The sequence below is a fragment of the Aspergillus pseudoviridinutans genome (genome assembly GCF_018340605.1).
Source record: "Aspergillus pseudoviridinutans IFM 55266 DNA, scaffold_4, whole genome shotgun sequence".
Taxonomy (NCBI): domain Eukaryota; kingdom Fungi; phylum Ascomycota; class Eurotiomycetes; order Eurotiales; family Aspergillaceae; genus Aspergillus; species Aspergillus pseudoviridinutans.
In genome coordinates, this window is record NW_025091284.1 from 3,405,579 (window position 1) to 3,421,065 (window position 15,487).

Here is a 15,487-nt window from a genome sequence, read left to right on the forward strand (position 1 = left end):
CAATACCGGACAGAGCTCTGTGCTTACTTACCAGACAGATTAACTCTTGTATCGCAGCTTATCGCACCAGGACAAAATGGCCTGGCGCAATCAAGGAATCACCGGTTCCAACAACATCCCTCTAGGCCGTCGGCGGTTTGGAGGTGAGGATGGCCCAGAGGAGGAGAGTCGCACCGCGACGCCTGCATCTGTCGGTGGAGATAATGGGGTCAAGCGTGGCAGAAGTCCAGTCCGAGGTACGTCTTTGCCTTACCTGTATCATTTCCAGTCGATTTACTAACTCACTTCCTTCACAGCGGACCCTCCTGCTGACGGTGTGAAGAGGCGCAAGAAGCGCAACCGTTGGGGTGATGCTCAGGAGAACAAGGCTGCCGGTCTCATGGGCTTGCCCACAATGATCATGGCAAACTTCACCAATGAACAGCTTGAGGCTTACACACTGCATCTTCGTATTGAGGAGATCAGTCAGAAGCTCCGTATCAATGATGTTGTTCCTGCGGACGGTGATAGGTTCGTTTCCATCCCCATTTTTCTCATCTTCAAGTGTTCGCTGAGCTAACGATTTTTTGTGCAGATCTCCATCGCCGCCTCCGCAGTACGATAACTTTGGCAGACGTGTAAACACTAGGGAATACCGTTACCGGAAGCGTCTCGAGGACGAGCGCCACAAGCTTGTCGAGAAGGCCATGAAGACTATTCCTAACTACCACCCGCCCTCTGACTACAGGCGCCCAACCAAGACCCAGGAGAAGGTCTATGTTCCAGTGAATGACTATCCAGAGATTAACTTCAGTATGATAACTAACCCTCTAACTCCTAACCATTCCTGCATTGTGTCGTTCTTGGCTCTCTGCTCGAGTCGGGCCCGTGAGACATCGCCTTGTGATGATGTGTCAAAGGCTCGCTTCCTGCTAACCCTTGCTACTTGACTATCTTGCTTTCCATTGCTTTGCTCTCCTTGAATAACCATCGTGAACTAACACTTAGCTCTTTGCTACCTTTTAAAGTTGGCTTACTCATAGGTCCTCGTGGAAATACCTTGAAGAAGATGGAGACCGAATCTGGCGCCAAGATTGCCATTCGAGGCAAAGGCTCCGTCAAAGAGGGAAAAGGTCGATCTGACGCGGCTCACGCTAGTAACCAGGAAGAAGATCTCCATTGTCTGATCATGGCAGATACCGAAGAGAAGGTTAACAAGGCCAAGAAGCTTGTGCACAATGTTATTGAAACAGTAAGTTCATGTGCCTCCCTTGGGACAGAAATTCAGATGCTAAACGACGCATGACAGGCTGCCTCGATTCCCGAAGGCCAGAACGAACTCAAGAGAAACCAGTTGCGGGAGTTGGCTGCTCTCAACGGTACCCTCCGTGATGATGAAAATCAGGCTTGCCAGAACTGTAAGTTTCCAGATTGCTCTCCTCGTTGAATTTCTTATGCTAACTTGCTCAGGTGGCCAAATCGGACATCGCAAGTACGACTGTCCCGAGCAGCGTAACTTTACCGCCAACATCATTTGTCGTGTTTGTGGCAATGCTGGCCATATGGCTCGCGATTGTCCTGATCGCCAGAGAGGTTCCGACTGGCGGAATGGCGGTGGTTATGGCGGTGGCCGCAGAGCTATCGGCCAAGGCGATGCTGTCGATCGTGAGATGGAGGTAAGTTCAATATCGTTTCTTTATTTTCGAACAACAGATGCTAATTGTCAACAGCAACTTATGCAAGAATTGTCCGGCGGTGCTCCAGGTCCGGACGGCCAGCCTCCTCGCCGCATCGAGGCCGGTCCCGATCACGGTTACGATGATCGTGACGCGAAGCCATGGCAACGCGGACCTCCTCCCAGCGATGTGGCTCCCTGGCAGCAGAGAGGGCGGGACAACCGCTCTCGCGATGACTACGGATCCCGCGATCAGGGCAGTGCACCTCCGTGGGCGGCACAAAGCCGTGGCGGCGATTATGGATACGGATCGCAGGCAGGTGGCTACGGCGCCCCCGGTGCTGCTGCTGCTGGTGGCGCTGCTCCTTGGCACCAGCAAGCTCCGCCTCCACCACCCGGCGGAGCCAGTGCTTATGGATATGGGGCTTATCCCGGTTACGGCGCAGCTGTGCCTGGTATGGGCGCCCCGGGTGCTCCTCCGGGTCTGAGTGTGCCACCGCCTCCGCCCGGCATGCCTTCCATGTACTACGGCTCTGGCAGCCCTCCGCCACCTCCCCCTGGCGAAGGACCCCCACCTCCTGTACGTTCTACCCTTGGACCAACTTGAATTCAAACAAGATTGCTAACTTGCGCATAGCCTCCGAGTGAGCTCCCCCCACCTCCTCCCCCTTCTGCATAGACAATATGCAGTACAAAGGATGTTTGAGCAATATACCCGGAGCGTCGTGAAAAGTGGGATTATGAGAAGCATCGGCAAACACGATAAGGGCGCCTGCTTTGCGAGCAGTGTGATATTTCAAAAACGCACGGGGAAATTGGCCATTGGTAGTTTCAGATCTAATATGGGCGTTGAAATTGATGCCACTAGTGTGTTATAATTGATTACCCATGCAAATTATTGTTTTACTCGAGACCCTTCCGTAGAATTCACCGTGATAGTGTAGCGCGACCTCTGGGTTTCATGTAGATGTCGGGGGACTGCAGATGATGTCAGTAGGAAAGGAATGGAATAGCCCAATTGGGCGATTCCGTCAATCGCTTAGACCGCTATGCCTAGAAAAGCGGTGCCTCAGGCTTAAAATGTTGTTTATCCATTATTGCCTCTTTTCCCAATCTTCAAGATCTCAGAAGACCTGAGTAGGATTGGAATATCCTCCTGACACTAGATTTCCCGCAGCCGCAGAGCGGTTGACGTGGTTCCCCCATCTCACTTCACTGCCAGCACAATTTATCTTGGCCAGGAAAGCGTGGTACAAGTATACAACTGTACACCGTACAACATGCAGAGAAACCGTCGAGCCTCGCACACTTCTTCTCGTGAAGAAATTCCCGTGCCCTCGAGGTCAAATCTACACCCTACAACCTCTCATGGCTCGGTCCACTCATCTCACTCCCAGCGGAATCCTTGGCAGTCCGGGCCGCAGCATGCGCGACTAGGAAGTGGCAAGTCGCACTCTCAGCATTCCCAGCATCAGCATGGCGGTGTCTCCCAAGGACAGCATGGTGCTGAGGGTCTCTCTAGGGTGCAGACCGGGGTGTCGTCTGTGCGGACGAGCAAGTGGTGGCGGGTGCGTCTCTTCCGCGGCATGATCAAGGATATCAAGCGGAGGGCGCCGTTCTACTGGAGTGATTGGACGGATGCGTGGGATTATCGCGTTATTCCTGCTACTGTTTATATGTATTTTGCCAAGTGAGTATGGCATTAAGTTCCCTGTCGGGGCTGTTTGCGGACTGAAAAAGGAAAACTGACTGGTGTAGTATTCTGCCTGCTCTGGCTTTCTCGCTGGACATGTTCGAGAAGACGAAGCAGAGTTATGGGGTTAATGAGGTTCTTCTGGCCTCTGTTCTGGGGGCTGTTGTGTTCTCGGTTTTCGCTGCGCAGCCATTGGTTATTGTTGGTGTTACTGGTGGGTTTGTTCAGATTTCGGTGGTTATGATGATGATGCTCATCTGCCATGCTAAGGTCCAATTACGGTGTTTAATTACACTGTTTACGATATCGTGTCGCCACGTGGGACGCCCTACCTCGCTTTCATGTGTTGGATTGGGATGTAGGTCTTCTTTGCTTCGATGACTCTCTTACTTGTGCTGACTTTCGAAGCTGGTCGTTGATTATGCATTGGATTTTGGCCATCACCAACGCTTGCAACGGCCTGACTTATGTCACCCGCTTTTCATGTGATATCTTTGGGTTCTACGTGGCCTTCATCTATCTGCAGAAAGGGATCCAGGTTCTGACCAGACAATGGGGCCAGGTCGGGGAGACCTCCGCCTACCTGAGTATTATGGTTGCCCTTCTTGTCCTCATGAGTGGATGGATTTGCGGAGAGCTCGGCAACAGTACTCTATTCCAGAGATACGTCCGTAAATTCCTGGAGGATTACGGTACACCGTTGACTATCATTTTCTTTACTGGGTTCGTCCACATTGGCCATATGCGGGATGTTGAGGTTGCGACCTTACCCACCAGCAAGGCCTTCTTTCCCACCGCTGATCGTGACTGGCTGGTCGATTTCTGGAATATCAGTGTTGGGGACATATTTCTTGCCATTCCGTTTGCGCTTCTTCTGACAATTCTGTTCTACTTCGATCACAATGGTGGGTTCTCACTTTCGGAAGGTTATCGGTCGAACCATAGTGGCTAACCTACTACTTAGTGTCATCACTGATTGCGCAAGGAACAGAGTTCCCTCTACGCAAACCCGCTGGCTTCCACTGGGATATCTGGCTACTAGGTCTCACCACCTTCGTAGCTGGAATTCTCGGTCTCCCGTTCCCCAATGGACTGATTCCACAGGCACCTTTTCACACAGCTGCACTTTGCGTTACACGCGATGTGGCCGACGAAGATGATACCAACAAAGGCAAAACGATCCGCGTCACTGACCACGTTGTCGAGCAACGAGTCAGTAATCTCGCTCAGGGTCTCTTGACCCTCGGTACCATGACCGGCCCACTTCTCATCGTCCTGCATTTGATCCCTCAAGGCGTCATGGCGGGTCTTTTCTTCGTCATGGGCGTGCAAGCCCTCCAGGGCAACGGTATCACGCAGAAACTCATCTTCCTGGCTCAGGACAAGGACTTCACGTCTCCTTCAAATCCGTTGAAACGAATCGAGCGCAGGCTCGCGATTTGGGTGTTTGTTATCATCGAACTGATCGGTTTTGGAGCCACATTCGCCATCACTCAGACGATTGCAGCTATTGGATTTCCAGTAATCATTCTGCTGCTCATTCCGTTACCCTCGTTTGTGCTACCTTATTGGTTCACAAAAGAAGAACTCGCTATTCTTGACGGCCCCACGGCTAGTCCGTTTACCATGGAAAGCGTTGGCGGGACTTATGGTTACGACGAGGTTGAACTGTCAGCGCCTTCGGCTGGGAATACTTCAAATAGAGGCTCGAAGAATCCAGACTCAGATGGAGGAGTCATGATCCGGAGAGACTCGTCTTCAGAGTCGCCTATCGAGGATGACCTGGAGAGGGGAGAGTCCTACGAATTGCAGCCAGTGTCTTCAGTTCGTCGGAGAAGTACGACGAGCAGGGTGGATTGAATGAGCAGATGGTGAATATGACTGTGATATTGGGTGATTTAATTTTTGGCACATATACACTCGCACTTAGAGGAGATAATAAAAGCAACCCAATACCCCTTGTATACATAAACACTTCAATCTATTGGACGATGTCGGCTTGTATATAAGTGGAGTAGTCACGTGAAGATTACACCGCCTTTGCGCGGTCACCTTTTTTTGCCGAAGAATTTCGAAGAATTTCAGCGTCGCAAAAGATATTCAACAAACACAATGGCGTCCCCAAATCCTGCAGAGCCGGTATCTGAGGATAATCACGATTCCTCTAGTGATTCCGAAGTAGACCAATCTGAGATTTCGACGCGAGCCCCCAAAAGACGACGACTCTCCGAATCCTCTGTCGACTCGTACGTTGCGCCAGCGCCGCTCCCCACTCTCTCGCGTATCAAGAAGAAAGGAGCGCAGGATGCGAAATCGGCAGCACCAGCAGGTCAAGAGGATCCAGTGCTGATCCGCGATGCGTTGGAAATCGGGCTGCGGGAGGAAGCGTCGTCGTTTGCGGCGTTGAATGTCGCGCCCTGGCTGGTTGGGTCGCTGACCACGATGGCTGTCAGGAAGCCAACGGCAATTCAGAAGGCTTGTATACCTGAGATTCTCAAGGGGAAGGACTGCATTGGAGGAAGCCGGACTGGTTCCGGTAAGACGATTGCATTCTCGGTTCCGATGCTGCAGAAGTGGGCGGAAGATCCGTTTGGGATCTTCGGAGTTGTGTTGACTCCGACGAGGTATGCTTCCCCATGGTATGGGATAGAGATAGATCGAGGCTGATGGGGTTGTCATGTGCAGAGAACTTGCGTTGCAGATTTTCGAGCAGATCAAGGCCATCTCGGCTCCGCAGAGCATGAAGCCCGTTCTCATCACCGGCGGGACGGACATGCGACCTCAGGCGATTGCTCTGGCAGGGAGACCGCATGTGGTGATTGCGACCCCCGGCCGGTTGGCCGATCACATCAAGTCGTCCGGCGAAGATACAGTGTGTGGCCTCAAGCGGGTCCGCATGGTCGTTCTCGACGAAGCCGACCGACTGCTCGCCAGCGGGCCGGGCAGCATGCTCCCCGACGTCGAAACGTGCCTATCCGCCCTACCTCCCTCCAGCGAGCGGCAAACTCTCCTCTTCACCGCGACGGTCACCCCCGAAGTCCGCGCCCTGAAGGACATGCCCCGATCCGCCAACAAGCCGCCCGTCTTCGTGACCGAGATCTCCACGGAGAATCAGGGCTCGATTCCCCCCACGCTCAAACAGACCTACCTCAAGGTGCCGCTGACGCACCGCGAAGCCTTCCTGCACGTCCTCCTCTCCACGGAAGGCAACGTCTCCCGACCCGCCATCATATTCTGCAACCACACTAAGACCGCCGACCTGCTCGAGCGCATGCTCCGCCGCCTCTCCCACCGCGTCACCTCCCTGCACAGTCTCCTGCCGCAGTCCGAGCGTAACTCCAACCTCGCCCGCTTCCGCGCCTCCGCGGCCCGCATCCTCGTCGCCACGGACGTCGCCTCGCGTGGTCTCGATATCCCCACCGTCAGCCTGGTCATCAACTACGATGTGCCCCGGAACCCGGACGACTACGTGCACCGTGTCGGTCGTACGGCGCGTGCGGGCCGCAGCGGTGAAGCCGTTACGCTGGTCGGACAGCGGGATGTGCAGCTTGTGCTGGCGATCGAGGAGCGCGTCGGCCGGCAGATGGAGGAGTGGAGCGAGGAGGGAGTCAGTATCGAGGGTCGGGTGGTGCGGACGGGTGTCCTCAAGGAAGTCGGCGAGGCAAAGCGAGAGGCCATGGGGGAGATTGACGAGGGGCGGGACGTGTTGGGACGCAAGCGGAACAAGTTGAAGAAGGTGCGGTAGTCGCACAATGTCATGAATATAGCATCCATCAAATAGATCTTTTAGCGAGTTTTCTTCTGGCCAATTCCAGGGTTCTGTCTTATACTGCTAGTTCAATTGTGAAGCCCTTGCCGCGAGTGTACATGATATTGAAGTATAATCATAGACATAGCTTGCGTCTCAATCCCTGGCGTACGTGTCTATATCGACTATCCATTCAAGCATTCATCCATTGTACCTGTCAAGGTGCACGCTTGTCTAGCGCGTAGGCTCCATAGACGCCTTGACCGCACTGGCTTATGGGCCTTATATACTATACAAGACGTTTATCATGCATCATGCATCAACCAGCAAAAATGTATCATCCGCTCCGGGTATCCGAGACCGACAGGCGTCGTTTATCGGATGTGTTCATCAGCTGAAGAAGCCCATCGACCGCATCACCCTTGTGTGCCAGCGTGGCCATTTTCTCTGTTTTATTGTCTTCATCCCCGACCTCAACGTCATGCTCATCCGTCATGTCAATGGTCCTCTTTCCTCCGTTCCGTGATACGGTGGCCGGGGGACTACTCAGCTGCATGGCCGTGGGTGACTCAAGCGTGTCTGTCCGGCGGTGGAAGCTCTTCTGGGTTGGCGTCCTCAGCGGATCCGCATCCTCCTGGTTGGCGGTTGTCCCAGCCGATAGAGGTGGGGATGAAAGGCCAGCGGGTGCGTCGGATGAGTTCTTTGGGGTGGGGTCGAGTTCGACGTCTAGGGCGGGTTCGAGACTAGGTGGTGTTTCCTTGGACGGTGATGTTGAGGCGAGTGCTGCTGCTGCTAATACTGCAGTTGCTTCCATCGCCGTCTCGCGCCGGGGTGCAGGGTCTGAACCGGTGTGCTGTTGACTCAAGGCGGGCAGTGATAGTCGGGGGTATTTGCGGCTGTGGGCTTCCAGCTCTGATAATCTGCGGTCGAACTGGTGGTCTCGGACGTGGCGCATTGCGCTCCGTATCCGGCTGCGCAGTAGACTTGCTTTCTGTTGGGTATTTGTGAGTAGAGGCCGGGTTACAGGTTTGGACGCGGTCCCTTACCTCCTGGATAAACAACTTGCGGGTAATGGGGTCTTCGGGAATTGTTCGTGTATAGGTCTTGGGTGTTTGCTTCGGACTCGGGGTGTCGATTAGATTTACAATGTCGCTGAGAGGTAGTCGGCGTGTTTGCGGATGGGAGTGTTGTGGCTCTGTAGACTGGGTATCATTCGAGGGCATCGCGTCCGATTGTTGCTGTTATGAAGGCAATTTTAGTACCAAGTCGCCATGAGCTTAATCGGGGATCGATGAACATACCTGATCATATTTTGGTGCTGTGGCCTGAGTAACGGCTTTATCCTGCAAGCTGCGTTCATGGTTTCCCTCCACCTGCTCGACACGTTGGAGCTGCACGTTCTCTTTGTTTATTCGGGAGTCGGCCTCCACTTGGTCGATCGTACGCTTCTGGCCCACAAAAGACGGTGAAGGAAGCAGTTTCTTGGGAGAGTGGTTCTCAAAGAGCGAGCGTTTGACTGGTGAAATGTCTGAGACAGCATCCAGATGTTTACTGCGTGCGGGAGACAGACACGCGTTGGGGGTCTTGTCGCCCAGGATGCGTCTACCGTCTTTGACGGGACTGAGGTTTGATGTAGATTGCATTGTAATGAGCTTGAATGAAAGACAGGGAGGAATTAAGGAGTGAGACGTCCTGAGAGAGGTAGAATTGCGACGGCAACATTCAAAGTATATGAGTGGGACAACAGTAGAGGACGATCACCACGCGAGCTGTTCTGGGGCTCAGGAATGTTTCAACCCAGGTCAGATAGGCGAGGAATGTATACAGAGGAAAGCAAAGAAAGTACAGTTGAGGATCCAATCTCCTCCCCAAAGAAAAGCAGGTGGCGGAGAGAAGTAGGGAAAACAGCGCGTTGGAGATGCGCGCGTGCAGTGGCTGCTGTATAGTACGGCGTAAAAGTACCTTAGCAGTACTAGTTGTGGTGGTTGGTTGTACCCACGCAGTATTCAATGGTACCTCCGCGGTGACCAGGCCCACTCTGAAATGTCGCCCGCGTCTCTCCACGCGTCGTGCTAACAGATAATTGACAGGAGGAATTGATCGAGCAACTCAAGAGTCATGAAGTGGTTTCAGGACAAGCTTGAGTGCAACTATCTTACTCGATATTAAGCTGTGTCGAGGCTGATCATAGATCAAAGTCAGATCTCTCGTGCTCTTGTGGATGGATCCGGGTACATCTCAGGTACCCTGTGGTACCTGACGATGAAGTATAACGATCACATTGAGGAGAGAACTTTCTATTGGCCGTTCTTGTACCGTTGTCTCTATAGGAATTGAGAGATGCAGAACTGATGCCCGAACTTCAGGTTAATCGAATGGATGGTGATTTTGATTTCTAATGCTTGTTTTGTCCTTCATCAGAGCATGTGCCTGAGGTGTCTAGGGATATAACCACAATCCTCGATCAATGCTATGTTCCACCATTGCAAATGCTTCAGTGAGACGTTCTTGATAATATTGTCTTGTTCTGACTAGTCTGCTCCTGTTCGCGATATCTTATTCAAGCCTAGTGGATGGTCGATGTGGTGTTGATGTATATATATAGCCCTCCACGACCGTACGAAATTCCAGGATTCAAAAATATGCATGAATTATTCTGATACAGACTACCTACGAGCCTTGATCCTTCCGTCTCCATATTTCAAAGGACATAATCGTTCTGTTCTTGATCATTGAGAAGCTCCAACGGTGCTCTCAAAACATCTCCGCATGACATCATCTCCTTGGCTCAGGGATCCAAAATACCTTCAATCAACCCTCGCAACTAGTCCATCAGATGAATACATATTGATATCAACAGTGCTCGAGTTGGAGCTTAGTGTCTCAGCCATCATCAGCGAGACGCCAACCCCAGGCTGGCTTATTTGCGCAGTCAGCATCATCTGATCCTCCTAGGCTCTTCTACTACAGTATCCCGAGATTTCCCCGCATTCCTCGCCAGGGACTCACTGGTTCTGTGGCTTGCCGTGCTGCATCGCCCCTCATCATCCACGACTGACTGGACTGACCGGACTGAATCCTTCTCTCAGTCGATCATTGCGTCTCCAGTGGTCCTGTATCCACCAACCAGACGAATTGCATCGTCCGTCGATGTGGAGTTGAGTCAATCGGCCTGTTTTAACACTGATCGTCAGTCAGCCTTCAAACAGACCGCCCGGCAACCTCTCTCTCTTAAACCCATTGCCCTCCGTTACACTGCTCCGTATCCCGTGCCGTGTATTCCCTTTCTCTACATGCGGATCTAATTGTAGCCTGAATCCTATTTACACACTCTGCTGTACACCGACGCAATGCGCTCATCCCTTGCGGTGCTGGCAGCCGCTGTTGTCCAGGCGGCTGTCGGTGCAGCATCAACCCTCACACCTCCAGTTCTGCCGTTGACAGTGCGAAATCCTTACCTGAGCACTTGGTTGGGGGATGCCCGAAAGGTGCCTTGGTCCAAATGGCCCATGTTCTATACCGGGGAAGAGCTTGGGCTCTCTCTGATGGCCCAGATCCCCAGTACGGGCACTGTATATCCGCTGCTGGGCAAGCCTCATGAGTTTGTGTCCGGGTATGGTAATGTTGTATCTGTGGTCCGCATTAAATAAATCTCAAATGTATCTCAATCTGACGGATTTGACATCAGGGCCCAAGTCGAATATCCGGTGTATCTAGGAGCCAAGTACGATGCTTCGACAACCAATCTGACCTACCGCATTGATTCGGCTGCCTCTTCTGCGGCTGGTCCAGTTGCAATTACGGTTTCTTTCTTGTCCCCCATTACGCCGACATCGACCCTGCGGCAGTCGATTCCTGCGTCCTACATTACGGTCTATGTCCACGGTGACGTGCCTGTCAATGTCTACATAGACCTCAATGGGCGTTGGGTGAGCGGAGACGCAGGGAGTCAAATTGTCTGGCAGCATGACACCTTCGGGTTCAAAAGAAAGACGCCGACCCTTCAGAAATGGCAATTTCGCAGACAGAATGAGCTTCATTTCTCAGAAATCCGTGATCGAGCCGAATGGGGCACCCTCCACTTTACTGGACCTGCTGTCAGTAATCTATGCTTTATGCCACTCGACTTTCAACGAGATTACTAACTGGCAGTCCTAGGATGTCCAATATCACTCTGGCGATGCTCACACTGTTCGCAGCATTTTCGCGACAAATGGGGCTGTGCAGAATGTGAACGACCACGATTTCCGTGCCATAGGAGATCGCGAGCCGGTATTCGCATTCTCCAAGTCTTTCAAACCTGATACCAGGGCAAATGGCACGCAGGACAGTGTAACGTTCACCATTGCGTTGATTCAGGATCCAGTCGTCCAATTTGCCTCTGCTCGCGGCCTGACCCTCATGAGACCACTCTGGCGATCATGGTTCATGGATCCCGAAGAGCTGCTGAGCTTCCACTACAATGACTTTACCCATGCGGCCATCCTCGCTTCCGATTACTCTGATCAGTTGGCAAAGGATGCCTACCAATCCGGGGCGTATGACTATATGGACATTGTCGCACTTTCTGCCAGACAGGTCATGGGTGCCACGACATTCGCTGGAACCCCCGATGACCCAATCCTGTTCTTGAAGGAGATCTCCTCAAACGGCAATTTCCAGACCATTGATGTCATCTTCCCTTCGTTCCCCTTCTTTATGTATACGAACCCTCGCTGGCTGGCCTACCTGCTAGAGCCATTAATCGAGCACATGCTCAGTGGACAGTACCCGAACACGTACGCTATGCACGATCTTGGGACCCATTTCCCCAATGCGACCGGCCACCCGGACGGTCGTGATGAGTACATGCCAGTTGAGGAGTGCGGCAACATTCTCATCATGGGCCTGGCAATCGTGAACTCGCTCCGGTATACCGATGATTCAGCGGCTTCTTCAATTTGGTCCACGCTAGGTGTTCCTCCCAAAGTCTCGGAACCACAGCCCGGATACTTCCCTCTGGGTGAGCTGCAGGTCTTGTCCGGGATTGATAAACAAGACGGCAAATGGGGCGGTGGTGCGGAAGGCGAGCGTCTCGCTGAGAAATGGGTTCAGCGCAGCTACAGGCTCTGGACTCAATGGACGGGCTACTTGGTGGAATACTCCCTGGAACCCGCCAACCAACGTAAGACCAGGCCTATCTCTTTCCTCAGGCGCTAAAGCTGATCTGAATAGTCTCCACGGATGATTTTGCCGGTTGGCTTGCGCTGCAGACCAACCTAGCACTGAAAGGCATCATCGGCATCAACGCCATGAGCAAGCTGGCCGAAGTAGCCGGACACAATTCCGATGCAGCATACTTCAAGGTATGTACAACTCCTACACATCATCCCTTAACCCGCCAGCGAGCACTAACACCCGCAGAACATCTCGGACACCTACATCGCCAAATGGGAGCAATTCGGCATGTCCCGTGATGGAACCCATGCAAAGCTCGCCTACGACTGGTACGGCTCCTGGACGACCATCTACAACCTATACGCGGACGCACAGCTCTGCTTCCACCTCGAAGGCACCGACTCCTTCCCGGCCTCCCTCTCGAAAGCCCAAACCCCCCTTGACAGCAAGAAACCGTCCAAAACCGGCTTCGTGCCCCGCCACATCTACCAGAAGCAGTCAATCTGGTACCACTACGTGCGCCAGAAATACGGCCTCCCGCTGGACAGCCGCCACCTGTACACGAAGACGGACTGGGAGTTCTTCGCCATGGCGGTCGCCAGCGAGCGCACGCGCAGCGAGATCCTCGAGTCCGTCGCCCAATGGGTCAACGAGACCGTCACCGACCGGCCGTTCACGGATCTCCACAATACCGAGGGGCAAGGCGAGTTCCCGGGCCCCAACTTCTTCGCGCGGCCGGTCATCGGCGGCCATTTTGCGTTCTTGGCGCTGCAGCGTGCTTGTGGCGGGCGGGCGATGGAGGGGCTGGCGTTCCTCGATGAGGAGTCGGATCGGGAGACGCTGGAGGAGTGGACGGCTGCTGCTGCCAGAGCGGTAGAGGAGTTGCAGACGCAGTCCGGTCGTTGGGGGTATGGGTCCGAGAATGGGGAGCTGTAAGATAAGACGCTGGACTTAGGACTTGTAAATTGGGAGCTGTTTGCTATGTTACTCGGTGGGATATGTCCTGGGTATCTTTGGTTATTGCGTCGATAGTTGACCTTTATATATATGCATTTCGAGTAGTAGCAACGGTGAGGATCATTGTACATGTAGGCACATCCCATTGTAAATGGAGTAGAGTAAAGGACTGACATTACGCATGATTTACAAGAGAATCTAAGAATTTTTTAAGTTGGTTTCTCAATTTCCTATTTTTTGACAATCAAATCAAATTACATAGGCCATTTTCAGAGATGGAAACGAAAACCGCGAGGACGGTGAGATTTCCTTTTTTGCGTTGCTTTGTTTGCTCGTTCCCGCCAATTTCCATAATCGCGTCAGACTCTCGGAGAGTTGAAAGGGGGGCATCAGGTCGACATTCTCTTAGGCCAGTGAAACCAAACCATTCCCCCTTGTCCGGGCAACCGTCAATGCTGGACAGGTTTATTTGGCACCGAGGGTGGGGAAGTTCTTCTCGTCGACGGTGACGGGGGCGGCGCCGCGCTGCTCACCACCACGGGGAGCACCGTTGCCACGGCCACCGCGACCACCACGGCCGCCACGTCCACCACGACCGCGGGCCGCGCTTCCACCACGGGGAGACTCGACAAAGCGCATGTCGACCTCGAGGACGTTCTTCTCCTTGCGCTGCTTCTCGCGCCTGGCCTTCTCCTCCTTGCCCTTGATGTAGGCCTCCTCCTCCTCGGGGGTGCGCTTCAGCTCCTTGGCGTTGGCCCACTTCTTGTCGAGGTTGCTGCCCTCGTTGGGGCCGCGGACAGGCTTGGCGCTGAGGTCGCCCTGGGCGGCCTTCTCGGCGAGGTAGTCAGCGTAAGACTTGGTCTTGTCGGCGGGCTCGGCGGGCTCCTCGTTGGCGGGGGTCTGGGGCTCGGATTCGTTCTGAGCAAGGTTCTCAGCGGCTCTCTCGTCATCCCAGGCCTTGTCACCAGCCTTGTCGCCGGTTTGAGCACCCCAGCCCTGGTTCACCTGCTTGCGGGTGTCGCTGTTTCGGGAATCGCGATCAGTTCATTATTCTCCTCAGTTCCAACCGAGTACTAAATGCTTACACCTGGCCAGTGCGGGACTGACGATCGTTGCGGTAACGCTCACCACGGTCGCCACGAGCGTGGAAGGCGCGACGCTGAGGCTCCTTGCCCTCATCGAGAGGCTTCTCACGGTTGCTGCGGCTGCCGGCCTGACGGTCACGGAAAGCTATCAAGAGATCGGGATCAGTCGAAATTCACCACCATCGAGTTGGCGTACGACCGCATTCAGAGTAATTCGGTCCACTGTAACTCCTTGTGACATAAAAGCAAGTAACACATACCGGCCTCGTTGCCAGTGAAGCGACCGCCACGGCGAGCGTTGTTCTCAGTAAGGTTGGGCTGGCTGGCAGGCTCCTTGGGAGCATCACGCTTGCCATGCCGGGGCGCAGGCCTGTCTACAGCCCGCGTAGGGGGTTCTGGCTCTCTGTTGGGGTCCAATTCAGGGTCATTGCCTGTGATCGCGTACGCGGCAGTGTTAGAAACAAGATGATGTAATCGTGATGCCGAGTACGACACGGAGGAAAAGAAGGGAAGCAAATACCAAGAAGCTCGTAGAGGTTCTATTCATATTGAAGAAGAGAACATCGGTTAGCCAATTGTTACTGTCTTGAATCCTCACGTGTTGTTTGCTTCATATAATTTTTTTTTCTCTGCTGCGTCGATCGATAGCTCGAACCGAACCCCACCCCAATTGGTTTCTCGTTTCTCAATTCGAACCGAAATGCAATTGAGGAGCGTCCAGATCGCGAATCGCATTGCAGCCTAGCAATTTCAGGAGAACGACTCGTTTCGCACACATACCTTGGACCGGACGTCCGCCATGACGCCTGGTTTTATGAGGGGCCTTCCGGGGGAAGGCTCTCTATTACCGCGGCAATTCGGTAGAAGAAAAAAGGGGGGAGGAGTCGATCAAGGTGTAAACCTGGACGACTGTCTCGATACGCGAACCTCTCCTCAAAGGGATTGGGGAGAAGATAGGATAAGGTGGATGATGATGATGGGGATAAGAGGGAAGGGGTTGGGTGTGGTGATGCGAAGGGCTTCGGGGTTGGAGGCAACGTTTGTGGTTGCAACGCACTAATCGGGTAAGGTGCGGATTGTTGCTAAGCGAAACCGGCAAGCCGGATTGTGATTGGCGGCCAGCTTCTAGGGCTTAGGGTATTGGCGTCACTCGCAGCTGCAGATGTCATCATACAAGTGTGAAGGGCGTCAGC

The 15,487-nt window shown here is 53.5% G+C and overlaps 6 protein-coding genes across 6 annotated transcripts; 4 read left to right on the forward strand and 2 right to left on the reverse strand.

Annotated features, from left to right (window-relative positions):
* Positions 1-76: 76 nt before the first annotated feature.
* bbp (putative zinc knuckle transcription factor/splicing factor MSL5/ZFM1) lies at positions 77-2,333 on the forward strand (the record flags this gene model as incomplete). Its single annotated transcript, XM_043302517.1, has 8 exons — positions 77-236; positions 297-510; positions 575-792; positions 1,008-1,231; positions 1,289-1,397; positions 1,450-1,655; positions 1,710-2,234; positions 2,292-2,333. The coding sequence occupies 8 exons, from the start codon at positions 77-79 to the stop codon at positions 2,331-2,333; spliced, it is 1,698 nt and encodes a 565-aa protein (XP_043158452.1).
* Positions 2,334-2,934: 601 nt separating this feature from the next.
* Asppvi_006620 (anion exchange family protein) lies at positions 2,935-5,207 on the forward strand (the record flags this gene model as incomplete). The annotated part of the gene is made up of 5 exons (XM_043302518.1): positions 2,935-3,344; positions 3,413-3,561; positions 3,618-3,705; positions 3,756-4,252; positions 4,312-5,207. 5 exons carry the CDS (start codon positions 2,935-2,937, stop codon positions 5,205-5,207), a joined length of 2,040 nt encoding a protein of 679 aa, XP_043158453.1.
* A 252-nt stretch (positions 5,208-5,459) lies between these two features.
* Positions 5,460-7,092, forward strand: dbp8 (ATP-dependent RNA helicase DBP8; the record flags this gene model as incomplete). Its single annotated transcript, XM_043302519.1, has 2 exons — positions 5,460-5,971; positions 6,033-7,092. 2 exons carry the CDS (start codon positions 5,460-5,462, stop codon positions 7,090-7,092), a joined length of 1,572 nt encoding a protein of 523 aa, XP_043158454.1.
* Positions 7,093-7,432: 340 nt separating this feature from the next.
* Asppvi_006622 (uncharacterized protein) lies at positions 7,433-8,738 on the reverse strand (the record flags this gene model as incomplete). Its single annotated transcript, XM_043302520.1, has 3 exons — positions 7,433-8,086; positions 8,142-8,333; positions 8,397-8,738. 3 exons carry the CDS (start codon positions 8,736-8,738, stop codon positions 7,433-7,435), a joined length of 1,188 nt encoding a protein of 395 aa, XP_043158455.1.
* A 1,707-nt stretch (positions 8,739-10,445) lies between these two features.
* On the forward strand, positions 10,446-13,188 carry Asppvi_006623 (putative glutaminase; the record flags this gene model as incomplete). The annotated part of the gene is made up of 5 exons (XM_043302521.1): positions 10,446-10,708; positions 10,784-11,192; positions 11,254-12,259; positions 12,310-12,440; positions 12,499-13,188. The coding sequence occupies 5 exons, from the start codon at positions 10,446-10,448 to the stop codon at positions 13,186-13,188; spliced, it is 2,499 nt and encodes an 832-aa protein (XP_043158456.1).
* A 486-nt stretch (positions 13,189-13,674) lies between these two features.
* Positions 13,675-15,095, reverse strand: stm1 (putative telomere and ribosome associated protein Stm1; the record flags this gene model as incomplete). The annotated part of the gene is made up of 5 exons (XM_043302522.1): positions 13,675-14,230; positions 14,295-14,439; positions 14,555-14,725; positions 14,815-14,833; positions 15,075-15,095. The coding sequence occupies 5 exons, from the start codon at positions 15,093-15,095 to the stop codon at positions 13,675-13,677; spliced, it is 912 nt and encodes a 303-aa protein (XP_043158457.1).
* Between the last annotated feature and the right edge of the window lie 392 nt (positions 15,096-15,487).